Source organism: Anopheles moucheti, chromosome 3, assembly GCF_943734755.1.
Source record: "Anopheles moucheti chromosome 3, idAnoMoucSN_F20_07, whole genome shotgun sequence".
In the NCBI taxonomy this organism is placed as follows: domain Eukaryota; kingdom Metazoa; phylum Arthropoda; class Insecta; order Diptera; family Culicidae; genus Anopheles; species Anopheles moucheti.
Genome location: NC_069141.1, coordinates 2,477,447 through 2,496,195, shown reverse-complemented (window position 1 = coordinate 2,496,195; position 18,749 = coordinate 2,477,447). Strand labels below are relative to the sequence as shown.

Genomic DNA, 18,749 nt, shown 5'->3' with positions numbered 1-18,749 from the left:
TGACCTGATCATGCTACCAACAATACAACAAAAAAGTACTGTTATCAGAAAAATAGCAGCGCAAGCGTAATGTTACTTTCTGACATATTTCGCATTTCAATACCTAAGCTTCGACGAATTTATTATCGTTATGCCTGTGTGTCCGTGAGTGTGTGTGTGTTTTCTATTGATAAATTATGAGCCACATAAATGAACGACACTGATGTACCGTGACAGGGCGCGTGAGATGATTAATCACCTACGGCACGAAGGCCCTACCGGCTTAAATCCACAATGATCGAACGATTACCGTTCGCCGATGTGCACGAATCAATACAACATCAACGTCAGCCGTTCGGGGATGATTGCGGCCTGAAGAACCTACGCCGTGTATCGGGCAGAGCAAGCGGAACAGTGAGATAAAACATTAAACAGCGGCTATTGGATCGTATCCCGTGTAATGACATTAGTGTAATTGAATCCACGAGCTGCAATGGCGTCGCGGTGGACTAAATGAATATATTCTACATTACGCACATTCGCGGTAATGTTAGTACAAAATTGTCTTTCTAGAACTTGTTGATGGCTTGCGCCCGAAACAGCGTTGGTTCGACAAAGCCAACGTTCAACATGAAAGGCCTGAACTAGGAACTGTTATCTTATTTATGATTTGGATACACTAGGAAGCGGATCTTTTGAGAGTTACCCGTGCTTCTTTACGTTTGTGAATTAAAAAAAGTCACAGCGAATGTCTAAAGCTCTATTTTCCCACCATGAGTTTGTAAATATATTCTGAACCATTAAACCCACAGCATTTATTTAGGTTTGCCACTGTCACAACATGGAAGCAGCAACTGTACCTTTTACACTGAGACATAAGCATCTTTAGATTCAAGCCGGTGATCTCTACACCAGAGCCAATCTACTGAATTAATTGATATCAAACAGCTTTTCCTCCCCTTTTTTTATTTACCATCATGCAAGCTTCTGTGTCTTCCTCTGCAGAGTGTAAATCTACTGCAGACGGTTGCTTTAAATGATTAGCATGTAATTAGTACGCAGAAATTACAGCCGGCAAACCTTCACGCCTTCTCGGAAGGATGCGATGGAAAAAGTATAAATTTACATACGCAACGAAGCAAGAAGATGGAGGTGTCGTCTTTGGACGTTGAAGTTAACCTCCCACCGATCAATCAATCCAAAATATGGGGTAGATGTGCTGCACATGGTAACATATTCGACAGTTAGAATGAATTTATCACCTCGGGCCAATAAAATTAAACACTCGTTTAACTTTAAAACGCTCGTGTATCATTACAGGCTTGACATGTTGACAAAGAATGTCAACATACAGTGGGGATCCTTGTTAGCAGTAGATAGTTACTTATACTATTAACTGATTCACGATAATAAGTTATTCGAGCATTCCAACACAATGCGAACAGAAAAAATACATACATTTGCATATAAAATACAAAAAGCTGATAAAATCTGTGTTGGTATAGCATATTACAGAACATATACAGGGTGTTCAATAAGTTCGAAAAAAACTGTATCGTCAACCATGCGCCACATTCAAATTACTCGCTTTAAAATGTGCAAGTTGTCTGACTTTCTGTCAGTTGTTCTTTTGGAGGGATTCGTACTGATAAGGATATAGCAAGCGCAGATTTTCCTCGCTTGATATGCATCGTCCGTGATGATTTGGGTGGCACAACACTTCTATTGGTATTTTTGGAAAGGAATTTTATTTAACGCGACGTTTATGGTGCATTGAATTAGTTTACCTTGGTTTATGGTGCAGGTTGTTACACTTCGTGTTCCAGCAAGACAGAATGCACGAGAATGTATGTCCCAGAATTATATAACCGACTTCTTGGACAACACAACACATTACCAGTTCCCCAGATTTTAACCCTGCCGACTTTTTGTTTGGTTATGCATGATGTCGATTCTCCGCGATCTGCTCAAGACGGTAATTCTCAAAATTCGACCAAAATTCCCATGTAAATCCCATGTAATTACGAAGGACTGGCTGCCGTATTTTTAAGATAGGTATAGGTTCTATATGAACATAGATTTGAATAGCAAAGAACAGAAACGGAAAATATTATCAAACTATTTTTAATCATGTTTTGAAAGTGCATTCAAACTTACTGAACACTCAGTACATTGCAGGATAATCCCTTATATCCTAAGCACCTTATGTTAAAAAAACTACGTATATGAAGAAACCTTAAAGTTTCAAAACAATTCCAGAAGCCATAAAATTGATCTCAATAAAACTAACAGTCTGATTCAAATTAGCACTAAACATTTATAGAGATTGTTTGGAAAGAAAGTAAAACGGAATGCAAAATTTGATTAAATAAACAAAAATCCTGTGGACTAAAACTTATTTCGCCCCTTTTTAATACAATGCACGTCCCCATGAAAAGTGGTGTTCATCAGACAAAAGGTATATTCAAAATAGAATGGTACAAACTGAATCAGACTGGAAAATAATGTTTTGCAACAATATTACAGACTGATGAAGAAAATCCTCACGATGGGATTGCATGGGAACTGTTTGGGCACAATAAAATATGCTTCCCGCGCGAGGCAGTAAACATCACTCGAAAAGATGCATAAAACATTGTGGCAACACAGACCACAGTATTCCTAACCAAGCTTACCTTCCTTCAATTGAGCCTTTTTTGCACATGACAGGTTCTGTTATTGTTCATTTAAGCGCATACAATCGTTGTTTCGCGTGTTCGGGCTGAAGTATAACTTCTCTGCTTTGATTTTCCTACCAAGCTTTGTCCCGCGCCAGCCTCGTCCAACGATCCATAAATTGTCAGAGGTATTTAAACCAATAAAATTCGAAAATAGCATAAGCCCCTGAGATAATGACGTGAGACACAGGAAAAGTATTGCTCTGGTGTGAATACTTGCACGCGAAGCTCCATTTTCATAAATACCACTTGGAGTAATTGGTGTAAATAAAAAAATTCCAATCAAAATATCATTTCACAAACTTGGCTGCCTCACGCATTTTCGCCTCTAGCGTCAGACGTCACAAAATTTCCGCCTGGAAAGAATTTTGGTAAAAAAATTCTTCGCTTCACAGAGCACATTTTTCTCCACCCATGTTTTTTTTTTTTTTGTTAAAAAACAGTTTACTCTTGGGATGGAAAATTGAATTAAAGAAAATTTAAACACTGCCTTTTTACGCGCCAAGCTTTAGCAAAAAAACCGTGAAAGCGGAGGACACGATTGGTCGGCGACGACACCGACGATGTTCATGATGATGGGTTTATTGTTACGTACCACGATGGGGCGCGACAAAGAGATTAAAAGCGAAACCAATCTTCATCCCACATATCCCGGCGATATATTATGCCAAGCAGCTCTTCCCATCAGCGAATAGTCACAGCGATGACGAAGACGACGGTGCTTCCGTTGATTGAAAACGTCAATTTTCTATTTATTTTCCTACGACAGCCAGATACAGGCGGAAGCGTTCGTTGCTCATGCTGAACACCGATATCGGGTGAGTTTCCAGTGCAAACTGGGCTAATGCTGTCCATGGTGATAAGAGCACGTTACCAGCCGGCAGACGACGACGACGACGACGACGACAGCAATGCGATAGGAGTGGTTCAATGTTTGTAGCCATAAGAAAAGGTTGAACGATTTGTCAACACACAACACGGTCAAGTCGGTTAGAAACAACACTTCAAACAGCGAGGGCTTCAAAATCGAAGGAAAAAGGTGCGAAGCGGTTGTGGGTGCTGGGCGTGCGATAAGATACGTTCCACACTCTCGCGCCAATTGACATGCATTGATAAATGGACGGCTTTTACTCATCACTTTTTGGTGCTCTACGGAATGAAAGAGGAACGGTTCCGCAGAAATTAATTCCACCTAGGCGAGTTCACATTAGATATTACTAAAAATACTTAAACAATTAAAAACCATCAATTATGTCTCCGCTTCATTGCGCCATAAAATATGCAATTACAAATGCAAAGTAGATTTTATTGGTCTGCGAATCTTCTTCTTTCGCTAATTTAAGGGAATCCCGAACGGAACGATTGTAGTACGTTGAGTTTCTTGAGCAGTTGTTAGAGTCGGGTAAGTTGTTTTTAACTCTCCAAATACACAAATAAACAATGTTTGTTAAGCAATGCACGGAACACGGAACAAATGGGAAATTATAAATTGTTTCCTTCGTGCACTTCCTGCAAATTGACCTTTGGTGCCGTGACCAGGATTGAGAAAGAAATGCACAATTAATGAAAGTGGTGTATTCATCATTACATATTTCCATCACTTCGCGTACACAACCCGCACTTCGTTTCACGCAAGCAACCAGCTTTCACGCAAGTACGCAATATGAAAAAATGGGTGTTATTGTGCAACAACTTGATATTCTTCCCCATTGATAACGAATGGGGTAGCAAACAGTCGTTTCGTTCATCGCAGAAGGTAAAACCTGAAGCCCAACAACTGCCCTTGAAACAACCAGGCACAACAAAACTGCTATCAAAACCGACCAAAGAGCGTATATCAATGCAAATACTGCGGGGATCTTTTTTCCTCAAAACCTTCATCGCGCAGCACAAAACCGTCCAAGGACTTCACTGTCGACATGAAATCATGTTGCATGATGCGTGCATGTCACGGGTAGTCCTTTGCGTATCAGCACAAATGGGACACAGGTTTTTTTTTGTTCTGTTCTTGCCTTCGAGCCCACACAATCGAGCCCATCCGCCTACACCATCCGCACACACACCCCGCATACCACGTTACTAGTGATCCGCCGCTGTGTTCCGTGAGCGTACTCCATTTGTCCGCTAGAAACGCACCGAAACGTGAACATCTTGACGTCAGAGTCGACACCACGATGAGATGGCGAACCACACACACACCGTCCTAAGGGTGTGTTTAGCAGAGCCACAAAGCCTTCGCTCTGTGCTTTGTGCAAGAGTAATCAAAGCATCGCGCATGGTGCTGGAAGTTTTTGCGGAGTTTTTGCTTGGCCTCCTTCCTTGCACCAAAGGATACGATTATTTGCTGCAGGTAATATGATGGACAAACGGCGCAATTTACTGCTGGATGTTCAGCAAAGTACAAAAACATACACAATGAACGGCAACGATCTTCTTGTGGCTGCCATCTAAAGCAATGTTTGACAAGAATCTTGTTGCTTGACTGATGAAAAGAGCGTAAAGAACTGTTGCTTTGTATTGAATTCTAATATCTTGCAGTGCCATTCTATTTCCTACACTTTAATCAACCCGATAAATCGTTTACTTCCATGATGTTTGCCTATTTTACTGAATATAACTTACATCTTCTTTCTATTTCTATATGTATGTTACACTGCGAAAAAGCTATTATTAGATGGCGCGTTGTGGCCTGGAAAATATCCACTGTTTCGGCAGTCCGCAACAATTTACGCCCACTGGCGTCCGCACACAATAGATACGCAAGCACGATATACCAATACACCGGCAAATGTCTACTTTGCACGCACAGGAACGCTGATATTGCATCATTTTCCGTCCTCACGTATTCGCGCAATCGGTGATACGCACGTTGCTCACACAGCGACCACGATCGGGAGCGACCGAATTTTAATTACACCGAAAAGCATAATCATTCCACAAAAAAAGAAAATTCTGTTCTATCTCAATGCTATCCATCGGAACGGAGCAAGCATAAAACTGGGATCAGCGTTGCATAATTACCAGGCAGGTACTACGACTAACGATCCTCAACGAGGCCACAATAAAACCGTGCCGCGTGCTGCCGCGATTGGAGATAATAAGTTTGATGGGGCTCGAGTTTGATAAGAACGTGAATTTCCCCTCGAAATCTTTCAAGCATCGGACAGTACGGAAGGAAAGCAATGTTCCGTTCTTGTTACGTTTGTTCGTTGTGTCCAAAAAATATCCACTATCAAAAGGGCAATTTTGCGACTTTATTTTAAACTCCAATATTCTCACATTATCCTGTGACACTCTGGAAAAAATGGAAGAGAAAAAGTTAGGAGTTGTATCATTGAGGGTAATGTTAGTGGCTAAATTACAGATAATTTTCTAAAATCCAACAGAATTATGCTGGAATTCTGGAAGTTTATTCTGGAATTTATATTAAAGTTCTCTCTTCATTACCCATTTGCTTTAGACATTGTGATAAATCTTGTCTTTAACGGACGGTATTGGAGACCCTGTAGTCTTTTTTACTGGCGATCGGTTCAGTTAACAATGGAAGTATGGAAGTAACTAAATACCGGAAATCTGCGATATAAGGTACATTTGCTTTTGTTCATTACAAACTAATCCATACTGTCGCGGGTGAACTGAGATTTGGTCAGGATTCTCCCCATGGTCAGGATGGATGAGGAACCCAAAGAGAGGGCGCTTTTGCTACAACAACGGAAATGTTACGAGTAAGGCACTTCCGTTCTCCATTATCCATTATTATTTCATCATCTTCTGTCAGCAGCCTCATTTGAATTAAGCAACAAAATTGCGCCCATAACTACGTGCAAAGTAGCGCCAAATGTTCCTTTTTGCAGTATTTTTCAGCATATTTTCCTTACCTTTTTAGCAATTGCCACAAACATCCCGAATCCGTCACACGCTGATAACATTTCGGCCAGCTCCGGTAGAAGGAAAGAATGTTGTCAGAGAATACTCTCTGACAGCAGCATACTTTGCACATCCTAAACCCATCCCTTTCCTGACGCTATTCCTTCTTCGCCCTAGCATTTATGAAGGAAAACATGATCGCCAAACTGTAACCGGAAGTTTGCTGTTTTATCTCTGCCAAGGCCCGTTCTGTTTTGTCAAAAGATCAAACACCAGCACAAAAATGTCCAAGCAGCAAAACAGGATAAAAAAGGGGCCAAAGGGAGCACAATATATGAGTAGACCCATAATCACGGTAATCCCCGGAGGAAGCACGTCAGGCAGCTACGAACGCTACGTGGCAGGGGCCGTAGAAGGAATGGCACGTGAAAAAACCCGTCTTTCCTTCCGGACGTTTTAGCTTCTGAACTCAACACAAAGAAAGGTATGTTAAACCTTGTCAGGATACATAAGTATAATGGAAGCATTTTGGAGACATGTGTCTTACCCGAATAAGTGTACTATCAAGATTCATTTTCCCAGCTGTGTACACGTTACAGATGCAGGTTAATTGGTATCTTATATATCCTTATATTTGTACGCTTAATACTCTTAACACTTAAGGGTTAATCTTCCCCACGACCAAAAGGAACCAGGTGCTGCACCATGATTCATGTACGTGCCGCGCCACATAGACCTGTAGCTTAATGGTACCGAAGTAATGGAACGAACCCAGCGAAACCGACACACTTTAGCAATCGATGTTACCAGGGGAGGGGTGTAGAAGATGCTGCTAATATTCCCCACTACACAAGGACCTGGAGCCCTGTCTGCTGACGCACTAGGTTACGCGATGGTACCACACTAGTGGTACTATTATTATGCACGAAGACCAAACGATGTGGACGGGGTAGTTTGGAATCGTTCGAAGCAACACGTGACCAAGCGCTACCGAGAACACTTCTATATTTGTACTTGGACGTTACATACCATCCTTACGCGGTGTTAACATTTGCACGTTGATTTGAATATGAATTTAAGGGGAACGCACTTTCTAAATTTTAATATATAGGTGTTTCTGTTTATTTCAAAACACTTCTTTGAGGTTACCTAAAGTGCATGCGGAGTGTCTAATTGTTCCATTGAGTACACCCCTGTTTAAGTCCTTAAGATCAATGTAATCCCTTAAGGAGAACGTGCCCATCTCTTTTCTAGTATAAATGATGCAAAATTCTAATGAATGAAACCCCATTAAAAAATTCAAATTATTATGAAGAACTATAAAACGAATGCTTTAATTTAGCAGATTAATTCCCCTTAGAGGATACCAGAGGAATCATTAATGCCCAATACAATCATGTTCATGTTATAATTTGTATTTTCTCCCACGATAACAGAATACAGCATCCCTCGTCGTTGGGTATAATTATATGGAAAATGAATTCCACAAAAAAATCATTATCTAGGAATTTTTAGTAATGATCCGCACACAATATCCCGCCCCAAAGGGAGAAAGAAAAGTGTATGAACAAAAAAACCATTCATCTGTTTGGGGCGATTTTTTGTTATTTTTAAACATGGTTTGATTTTTTTCGTTATGATGAAAATCGCGCTATCAGAAGGATAAAAAGGGCGCTTTTTCTCTCCAAGGAATTAATACCCGCCAGGGTAGCGGTATAATTAATGACGTTTAGAGCACGAGTTGTATTCTTCCAGGATTGTGGCAACTAATGACGGCCGTGATGGTCGTTGCTACTCGGTTCCATTTGCGTATGGCGATCCATACCATGCCGGCTGTTTCTAATACACCGGAAACCTCAGAATTGCAATGATGCGCGTCATGTTAAACAGAACAGCATGTAACCGCGTTCTGTACGCTGACAGACACATCCTCCACCCGGGTCGATGTCCACAAGGTAAAAGGGCATGGAATCGTTATCAAGACGCATGTTGCGGTGATTACAGAAAAAAAACCCGGGCCCGACCTCTCCGGGTCGATGCCTTGATCCTCGCAGACGCGTGGCGTGGTCTACGGTACCGTGGTAGAGAAGCAGTACAGCTGAGCTGTTTGAACTTCGCCGAAGAAATATACGCCAGGGCATATGCTTCACCGCCCATTTACGGTGAAGGATATAAAGAGCCAACACCTACGTTGAGCGAGGCGATACCGAAAATGGGTGGAATATTGATTTCTGTTGCGCTACTTTACGGAGCCCCAGCTATAATACCCCCAGTTTGTGGCCGTGCGTTTTAATAGGCGTAATAGGCGAATTCTATTTGCATCCTTCGGGAAGCCGGGGTACATGGACGGTAAGCTAGTTATTTATATCCCGAAGCTACTTATCCTTATCCTATTTATGTGGCTGTTTTCTTTTAACAGCTTTAGGAGAATGTTGCTGGTTAGTTTGATCCCAGTTTGGGTGTCTTCTTTCCAACTCAAAAATCAGCTCCAGCTCCAGTTAAAATTCAGAATAAAATGAACATTACATTTAAAGATGCTAATTTAACAAATTTATGCGCCAAACATTAATAATTTTGTTAAAAATTTATAAATTTAAAAATCTTTCTGATTGGCGCGGTCCCGTCGTGTATTAGCAGCGGCGACAGTGTTCACACGACAGGACGGACGCAAAATCCAATCCACGACTAATCGACGTTCGATTTCGACAAAAAGCCTTAATTAATTAACCTGCATGACGGACTTTACCGGCCACTGCGATAGACTACAAACAAAACCGTACCCACACGAACGAAAGCAAGGGGGTCGTACTAAGCAACCCAAGAAATTTATGGTAACAGTTAATAAGAAAAAACAGGGCAAAAAATACTTACACAACCATTCCATAGGCTCCTTCGCCGATGTAGGCCAAACTGACATATCGCGGTCCAACCTCAAAAAGCTGACCGCGGATAACTTCTGCGTTTGGATTCGTATTGACCACACCGTTGTTGTTTGCGGCCGATGCTGATGTGCTACCGGCTGCTGGTCCGGCCACACTAGCTGCTGCAGCTGCTGCTGCTCCACTGCTTGCCTCCTCAGCCATTGTGCACTTGTGATTGCTCTGTCTTCGGCACCGAAAAACTGACCTTTAAATTCTTAACCAATCGCACCGTTTGCTAAGATGTCTGTCGTCCCCGTACACTTCGCTTCCTCTATTGCACTGTGGTTACTTTGATGAAAGGGTATGTAAAAGTTACCCTCTTATCTGCATGTAAACAACGGATCGCCTTGGTTCAATCACATCAGCGAAACATGCAACACGATACAGGAAGCAGAAGATGCAGTGGGAATATCGACTAGACAGAAAAGCTCCACAACAAACCGGATTCACCCCACTCGCGCGTTCGCTGTTGCTTTATCCCGCACTGTACACTCTCGCTCGCGGACACACACGCACACACGCTGTTGGGGATAAACGCACAAATAAACACCACACAATACCCCCCAAGACGCACGTCAGAACAACACAACTTTAACTCTGTGTAGAAGAAACAAAAATGGCATTACTTTTAATCAATTTTTGATTCACTTTTGGTTTATTAACGGTGCATCTTTTACACTATTGGTTCACCAGGACTTGGAAGGACAGGGATTTTTTTGAGTTTTTTTGTCTCCAAAAAAGAAACAACAAAAAAACACACACACTACTGACAGCCGCTGTCAAAGAAATTCTCCACAATGACGCGCGGTCTTCTTTTTTCGCACTTGATCAGCAATTGGTCCCGTTCCGCGGCCCGGAACAGAATGGCGTGGTGTGGCGGAATGGGTGGAAGAACAATTTGCATATGCATGAAAACTATTAACATCGCTGCAGGGCACGAAATGAAAATGGGACACGATGCGTATATGACAAGGAATCGTCTCACAAACAAACAGCTGGCATCAGCCACACTTGATTTGATTTCCTTTTTACATATTTGTCCAAGCTTCACTACCAACAAACATAGCACACTACGCGTTGCCGACGCACTGCACACGCATCACCCACCGTTCGATTTGGGACGATTTTTTAATCGACCATTCATTACGGTAATAATAAACTCGGCCGTGTGCAGGTGTTACATGAGATAAAACAACAATGAACAGAAAAGAAAACAAAAACGCCCTTCTTTGACAGCAGCCGCAGACGCAACAACTCGCACGCACATCCAACCAAGCCTCCGGGATGGAAGGCAGGGCAGAGATCACAACCGAAACCGAAACACCACACAGCACCGGAATGGAAGCCGAGCCTCCGCAAAACCGATGGATATGATTAGTTTAACAGGCACACACCGAATAACCGAGGCCGTTCACTGCACATCTCCCTACGCCCGCAATTGGAGTGGTTCTGATGGTGATTTTAGCGTTGTTTGGTAATAGGCGCACTGGACGGTTCTTCTCCGTAAGATTTGATTACGGAATCCATCGATCAACGGAACACACAAGCTGCTGTGGGCAGGTTTGCGACCTTTCCTGTCAGGATCTCAGAACCACCGCCCCCATCGGGGTTAACTTACGCTATCCAACCGCACGCACTACGAATCGCACCAGAACTTCTGGAGGAGGCTGTTTACGAATAATTTGCACTTTTCCACATTCCTTCGAATGCCTTTGCTCGGTATGATTGCCGATGCCACTGGGAGGCCACAGGACATTCGATCTATTCGGGCCACGAAAAACGACTACGAGCCGAGGAAGAACCGGAGCGCGTTTGCCTGCGTTGTGAACCAGCAGCAGCAGGACGAAAGCACCAAGCGCAGTTCCAGCACGGATGCTGACATTTGGTGCAGCTGTCAGGTTTGATAGAACCGTTGGACGCATACAGATTTACATAGAATTGCTTGTAAATTGCTGGTTTTACTGTTTTGTATACAACAAATGCAACTGTTCGATGTTAAATAATGGAATTTATTATGTTTCCGATATAATGTAGACGTTATTGGAACTTGATCGTGGCAAACATCAGCTATTCAACGGAAAAGGATATTTGTAAGGATTACATTTATTCCCAGATTATTTGTATCTCACATGGTGTTTGTGAACAAGATTTATCATTCATCATTCTTTCTAACTAACTCATCATTCATTTGCTAACTATTGGCACCTATGAAAATATACATAAAAAGAATGTGAGCATTGTCATCCACGCGACTGCCGGTGACACGCTGAAAATGACAATTTCTTGCTTGATGAACGTCAACTTGACATACCGGCCAAACAGGAAAAAGAAGAAACCTCAAAGCAGTGCGGTAAACAACATCGACCGGTGTGATATCATTTGTGTGGCGGAAATCTGTATAAAAACGATAGGTTTATTAGAATTTAGTTCGTTTATTTGGTGAAACATTCGTTGTAGATCTATCGTCAATCATGAACGCACCACCCACCTTCGAATCTTTCCTGCTGTATGAAGGAGAAAAAAAGTAAGTTGCTCTTGAATGGTTCGACCGGGTCCTGTGGCGTCCTGTGCCAACAATTGCTAAACAACATCACTTTCCCACAGGATCATCAAAGAATTGGACATGAAAGTACCGAATGCAGCTATATTCACCGTGAACAAGGAAGATCACACGCTGGGAAACATGATTCGCAAGTGAGTGACACGCCATCTCGAAGCCATCGTGCGAAGAAGCAGCATCATGCTTGATTTACATATGTGCCTTTTTTTCTCTGTTCCATTTTTCCGGACAAACCCTGTCCCACCCCCATTAGCCAGCTGCTGAAGGATCCGAATGTTTTGTTCGCTGGCTACAAACTTCCCCATCCGCTCGAGCATAAGTTCGTACTGCGCATACAAACGACGTCGGAATATTCCCCTCACGAAGCGTTCATGAACGCCATTACCGATCTGCTGTCCGAGCTGTCCCTGTTCGAGGAGCGGTTCCGGGAAGCGATGAAGGAAAAGAAGGAGGGTGGCGATTAAGAGGATATGCTTTTGGAATCGGTTCAGCACGTTGTTCAGACACTGGCGGATGGTACGTCGGTTTTGAAAGTCATCTGACAGGATCAACGGCGAGGGCGATTTGAGTTAGTGCGTAAGAATGGTGACCTATATTGTTTCATTATAAATATTGAGTTATTCTATCTAACATATTGATTCTTTTGTTGATGTGTTTTAAATCATCATCCGAACGCGAAAAAATTATGAAATTAAAAACCGAACAACATAAGTTCGCTGCACGAAATCTTTTCCTACTTGCTGCTGTAGAGCCAGATTAAGGCGATGGAAACCATTCTAACATTAAAGCTGCGCCTACTGTTAAATAAATTACTGTTCCCTCGTTTCCAAACGACATATTAGGGTCTTTTGCCTAAAATTGCTTCCAAAAACTATCTAGGAAAAATGTCTACGCTAATAACATACGGAAGAAATCAGCTTTGACCACGGTACGTTGATTTACGAGGAAGTGTTGCTCTTTAATACGTTTCATCATCGGGACACTCGCCTATTTCATGTCCAAACACTGTAAAGAAAATGAATAAGAAATGCGCTTGCAAAACATGGCAACGGGATTAATCTAATGCCTGTCGGTTGTTATTATGGTATTAACAACACGCTAATGTGACCAATGCTAATAACCAAACCTTGTACTGTACATCATCCTGAATGAATTGCCATACATAAACGATCTCCTTTTTTTGCAAGCATATCGTAAAATGTTCCGCTAGATTGCGTTTAACAGAGTACATGACCTAGCTTAGTATGAGAACTTTGAGCCACGGCAAACATGTACCCACAGCCAGCTTCAGTGCACTAGAAACCGCGAGGGACGGTGCGAGATGCTTGTTAATTGCGTTTCGAAAGATGTACTCTCTTAATCCGTCTGAATTTACGACCCGTATTGTTATGGTACTGTACCTCTTCTTCTAATACCATTTCTAGTACGAAGGTACGATATAAACTGCAATTCATTTTGTGTTTTTTCCAACTCCCCGAAGTACAGTAAAGCGTCTTCAGCTCACACAAAACCACATTAAGGTGAATTTTTTATTACGGCAAAGAAATTGCTTCAGGCTTACTAGTAAGTCTTGGCTTATCATTTACCCAGCCTAGGCACTAGTTTTCATTCAAAAAAGGCAAAACATGCATGAGTAAGCTCACGGCAGCAATTTGTAAGCTTACCGAAGTACCCTATTTTGAAACTTTCTGTTGTGTGTATTTTTCAGCTGATTATTCTGTTGCATATTGCTTATTTGAAGTTCTTGAAATTATTTGAATGCTCCAAAAAAAAGAGGACGGAAGGATCATTAGTAACTCGCAATCCGAATGTGGTGCTTTTCATTCTGTCTCGAGTTGTACTGAACTATAAGAAAACCCAAAATTAAACCTATTAAACTGATAATATTCTACTTACTATGTTTCTTCACAAAATAAAGCTTGTTTCAAGCGAGTATAATTTACACAAGTAAGAGAATATCAAGAGCGATTCTTTTTATACTGGTTTCCCCTCATTTTAACCCCTCAGGTTTAACAAAAAAGATTAAATTCATCTTTTGCATTTTTTGCTCTTCATTCTGTCTCGAGTTGTACTGAACTATAAGAAAACCCAAAATTAAACCTATTAAACTGATAATATTCTACTTACTATGTTTCTTCACAAAATAAAGCTTGTTTCAATATAGAATATCAAGAGCGATTCTTTTTATACTGGTTTCCCCTCATTTTAACCCCTCAGGTTTAACAAAAAAGATGAATTTCATCTTTGATAATATTTCGCTTACCTTCACAACTTTCACAGTATTTCCTTGGCGGTGGCACCTTCCGCTCTTTACCGTCCGAGGGATGCTTCAGTGATTCCGGCGGGCTGTCGGAACTTTGCTTCGGACAGTCTTCGGTCTCGTGCAGATCAAACTCATCGCAGATGTCACAGAATACACGTGGGGCTGGTTTGCGTTTCTGGATCTCGAAGCTCATGTTGTGACTTCAATTATTAAAAAAAAACCAAACCAACCAAACAAAAAAAAAACACACACAGTTATGTTTTAGTGTTTAAACTTTTCACCATAAGTGCACTACCGTTCACGATTTATGTCTAAACGCCTGATAGTATGCAATTATCAATTTGAGGTTAAACCACAGGGTGTTGGAAGACTATTTTCATAACCAAATGGCACGGATACATCAACCCAGGAAGGAAGTAACCCAAAGGGGTACCTCATAAGCGTTTGATAAAATTTAATTGCATACTACCAGGCGTATCCGCACAATATACTGACCAACGGATTCACAGCTAGAAGAGTAATATCGATCAATAAACATAATTATTTGAATCCTCACCTTTCCGCACTGGTCGATTCGAGCGCCTGTATCCTGAGCGTTAACTTTTCATTTTTACGCTGCATATCGACAATGATCGAGTTGAGAAAATCGATCTGCGCACCGGAATCATCTTCCTTTGTTTCGCTGACGATCCTGTTACGCACACCGATGTCTGCTGCCGACGCTGCGTTATTAGCTGCCATCGCAAGCTTCGTTAGTTCACTCTCCTTCACAACCAGCTGCGAACGAAGATGTTCGTTTTCCTTCTCGAACCGACGGTTTGCAAGCTGTAGCTCGGTTTCACGCAGTTCCAGCTCCTTCTTTGCACACTCGAGCTCCTGCTGACGTTTTTCGGCCACTCGCTTACCGCTGACGGTTTGTGCCGTTTCGGAGACTTGCGTTTCCACCTTCTGCATCAGCTCTGCGAGACGTTGCTGCAGTTCTTGGATCTCTTGTTTTTTGGCACTTTCCATTTCCAGCAGCTTCTGTGATAGTTCATGGGTACGGTGCGAATATTCTGTTTCGGATGATTTCTTCCGGTTGAGCAGCTCATCAAACTGGGTGGTTTGTGCTGTCAGCTTCGTCTCCAGTTCACTGACACGCCGTTGTTGTTCCTTCAAACGATCTTCTTGCTCCTTTTGGGTGGAGCGAGATTTTTCTAGTGCTACTGTTAGCTCAGCTACCTCCCCAGAAGCGCGCTTGTCGTGTTCCGTGCTTTCGGCGAGACTTTTCTCTACTGAGTCGTACTGTTGCTGCAGGTCCTTTAGCTGAGTTTCCTTAGTAGCCATAGACTCACCAAGCTGTTTAAATTCGTCGTCCCTTTCCATTATTTTGGCATCCTTGAGCAGTGTTTGTTTTTTAAGCTCTTCTAGTGCGCCCGACAGCTCAAGCACCGTGGCATCCTTTGCTGATACCGTCTGTTCTAGCGATTGGAGTTGACCCTCCAAATCCACCTTCGTTTGTAAGAGTGGATTTAACTCATCGACCTGAGCCTGCAGTGCTACTAGTGCTGAAGATTTGTTTTCCAGTTGCTGTTTCAATGTGTTTAGCTCAGTTTCTGTTGCTCCCTTCGCAGTGGATGCTGTTTCAAGCTGTTTTAATAGCTCCTCATTTTTACTTGCAATCACGTCGAATCGCTCCTTATGCTCGAGAGCGGCCCGTTGCATTTGATCTTGCAGTGAGGCTAGTTCCTTCTTGAGCGTTTCCTCACGACTTACGAGATCGACCTGTTCCTCTTCCATCTCCCGATAAGAACTATTCAAATCTTGCAGACGTTGTTGTACCTGTTGACAGGATTCCTCGGACTGTTGATTTGCCTTCTTCTGCGATTCAATCTGACTGTAGCAATCCTGTAGCTGTTGCAACATTTCCGCGTGAGCTTTACCATTTTCTTGAAGCTTTTCGATCATTTCGTTCACCTCCACCGTACGCTTCTGTAGCAGACTTCGTTTTTCGCCCAGTTCCTGCTCTAACTCAACGATACGTTGAGCTTTCTGGTCGATTTTGATGGAAAGGTCTTGGCTTCCTTGCTCCATGGACTTCTGAACATTCTCGAGCCGTAGTCTTAGGTTGCTCGTTTCCTCTTGACTTTGCTGTACTTGCTTTTGAAGTGTCGTTTCCCGCTTCGTAGCTTCACGAACAGCGAATTCCTTGAGTTCTTCTTCCTTTTTAGTCGCCACTAGAGCATTCTCCAGTTGACTCTTGAGCTCCTCGACAGTGTTCTCCAAAGATTTTCTCACAATTACCAACTCTTCGCTCAGTGAACAATTCTTTGCTGCCTCCTCAGAAAGCTCCCCTGCAATCCGTTGACGTTCCTGCTCGAAATTTGTCTTCAAATCCGCAATCGTACGCACCAAATTTTCCTGCTCCTGCTCGGCGTTCTCTTTGATCTTGCGCAGCTCCATGTTGAGCTCATTCTCCTGAATTACCTTCTGGTTGGTGATCTGCTGCATCTCTTGCCGAGCACGTTCAACCTGATCCTGAAGTGTTGCATTTATTTGAGCATTTTCATCCGCGCGACGTTCCGTTTCGATTTTAAGCGTGTCGTAACTGTCACGCAATTCATCCAGTGCACGCTGTTTCGCCTTTAGTTCATCGTTTAGCTTTGCAAGCTCCGAGTTCGAATCCAGTGTACTGGAGCGCTGCGTATCGAGCTCCTTCTCTAAATCCAGCTTCTGCTGGTGCACCTGTGCGGACTTTTGCTCGAGTGCTTCCATTTTCCGTCGCAAATCGGCATGCTCAATTTCGAGCTTACCGTATTGCTCTTGAGCTTCGGACAGTTTCTTTCCACCTGCCTCTTCCCGGACATTGCATTCGGAAAGTGCCGTGTTTAGCTTGGTTATCTGTTCACCCTTCAAGGTCATATCTGCCTGAAGTGAAGCGAGCTGCTGCTCTAGCGTTTGTGCTTCCGTCGTTTTGGCAACTATCTTTTCTTCCGCTTGTCTTCTCTTGTCTAACTCTTCCTTAAGCTGTTGCTGAGCTGCCACCAGTTGTTTCTGAAGCTCTTCTCCAGCCTGAGTAAGCCGTGAAAGCTCACCATCCTGTTTGGATAGTTGTTCTTGAGCCGTTGATTTATTTGTCTCCAGTTCCTTACGCAAGGACTCTTCGCGAATTTGCAAATCTTCCTCCAACTGCCGTACCTTCGCCATCATGTCCTGTCTGCTTTCTTCTAGACGTTTTTCCAAATCTGTCTTTTCTTGCAAGATGTTTGACAGCGTTCCATCCTTGTCTGCAAAGCTGGCCTTTGTGGCCGTAAGCTCCTGCTGCAGATTGGTTTTGGACACGTTCAGCTCCTTCAGCTCGTTTTGTAACGCTCCTACCAACACCTCGTTTTCCTCTAGCTGTTTGTCTTTGGCAAGATTTTCTTGTTCAGCTCCCTGCAATTGCTTCCTCAGCTCTACCATCGCATTCCGTTCAGTGTCGACGTGCGCATGAAGCTCCACTATCAACACATCATGCTCGGACTGTGACCGTTCATACCTTTGCTGTTGAGTAGTCAGATCTTGCTGTAGCCTTACCTTATCCGCTTCCATCTGCTGCAACAGATTGGCTTGCTTGGAGATTTCCTCCTGCTTGGAATTAAGCAGAGCTGCACTACTTTCGCCATCAGTTGCGAGTGATTGCAACTCTTGCTGCAGTTTAAGCACTATCGATTCTTTCTCCTGACGTAACACGACTTCCGCCTGCAACGAAGCCTCACTTGATGATAGTTTCGATTCCATTTGCTGTACCGTTTTTTCCTTTTCATTTCGGTCTTGTTCAAGGACCTTGATTGTCTCCATTACACTAGTGAGTTCTTGATCTAACTTTGATTTTGAAGCGCTTACTTCAGCAATTGTTGCCTCTAGTTCTACCACCTTCTCGGACAACTTACTACCGGAGGTGTCTCGTTCCTGTAACTTTACTTTAAGGTCACTTTCCATTTCCACCATCTTAAGATCTCGCTGACGCACGTCCGCGCGCAGATCTTCCATGGTTTGTTCCAACATTTGTGTCGCCTTTTCTCGTTCAGCAAGTATATCCTTCTTCGACCGCAACTCGTCCTGAATCGCCGCCAACCGCTCTTCCTGTTCGCTTTCGGCATTTTTCAGCGCAAGGTACTGCTGCTCTAGCTCAGCGTCTTTCACCGTCAGCTGATCGCTTTGCTCTTCTACCCGATGCTCGAGATAGTTGATCTGCTCCTTCAGACACTCCTCGCTGATCGTGAGCGCTGACAGCTTACTGTCGGCGGAACGTTCCGCGTCCGCGACCTTCTCGTGCAGGTTCTGTATCTCGTTTTCAAGCGAGCGCTTCAGCTCCTCGGTTAGATTCAACTTTTGATCTTTGGCCAAAATTTCCGCTTTCAATTTATCGATTTCGGCATTCAGTTCGGCTTTAACAGCTACATGAAGGTACAGTCATAAAT

At 43.0% G+C, this 18,749-nt stretch overlaps 3 protein-coding genes across 3 annotated transcripts in view; 1 reads left to right on the top strand and 2 right to left on the bottom strand.

Annotated features, from left to right (window-relative positions):
- Positions 1-11,243, bottom strand: part of LOC128301501 (mitogen-activated protein kinase ERK-A) — a 50,179-nt gene extending 38,936 nt beyond the window's left edge. Inside the window, exons 1-2 of the mRNA XM_053038027.1 lie at positions 11,103-11,243; positions 9,435-10,081 (exon numbers count right to left, since the gene is read on the bottom strand). Coding sequence (XP_052893987.1) covers positions 9,435-9,646 — 212 coding nt within the window. The 5' untranslated portion in view covers positions 9,647-10,081; positions 11,103-11,243. The remainder of the gene's footprint in view (positions 1-9,434; positions 10,082-11,102) is intronic.
- A 582-nt stretch (positions 11,244-11,825) lies between these two features.
- On the top strand, positions 11,826-12,508 carry LOC128301502 (DNA-directed RNA polymerase II subunit RPB11). Its single transcript, XM_053038029.1, has 3 exons — positions 11,826-12,008; positions 12,089-12,178; positions 12,298-12,508. The coding sequence occupies exons 1-3, from the start codon at positions 11,956-11,958 to the stop codon at positions 12,506-12,508; spliced, it is 354 nt and encodes a 117-aa protein (XP_052893989.1). The 5' UTR covers positions 11,826-11,955.
- Positions 12,509-12,671: 163 nt separating this feature from the next.
- The window catches only part of LOC128301500 (restin homolog), a 54,389-nt gene continuing 48,311 nt past the window's right edge, over positions 12,672-18,749 (bottom strand). The window contains exons 13-15 of the mRNA XM_053038019.1: positions 14,864-18,725; positions 14,308-14,507; positions 12,672-13,049 (exon numbers count right to left, since the gene is read on the bottom strand). Coding sequence (XP_052893979.1) covers positions 13,003-13,049; positions 14,308-14,507; positions 14,864-18,725 — 4,109 coding nt within the window. The 3' untranslated portion in view covers positions 12,672-13,002. The remainder of the gene's footprint in view (positions 13,050-14,307; positions 14,508-14,863; positions 18,726-18,749) is intronic.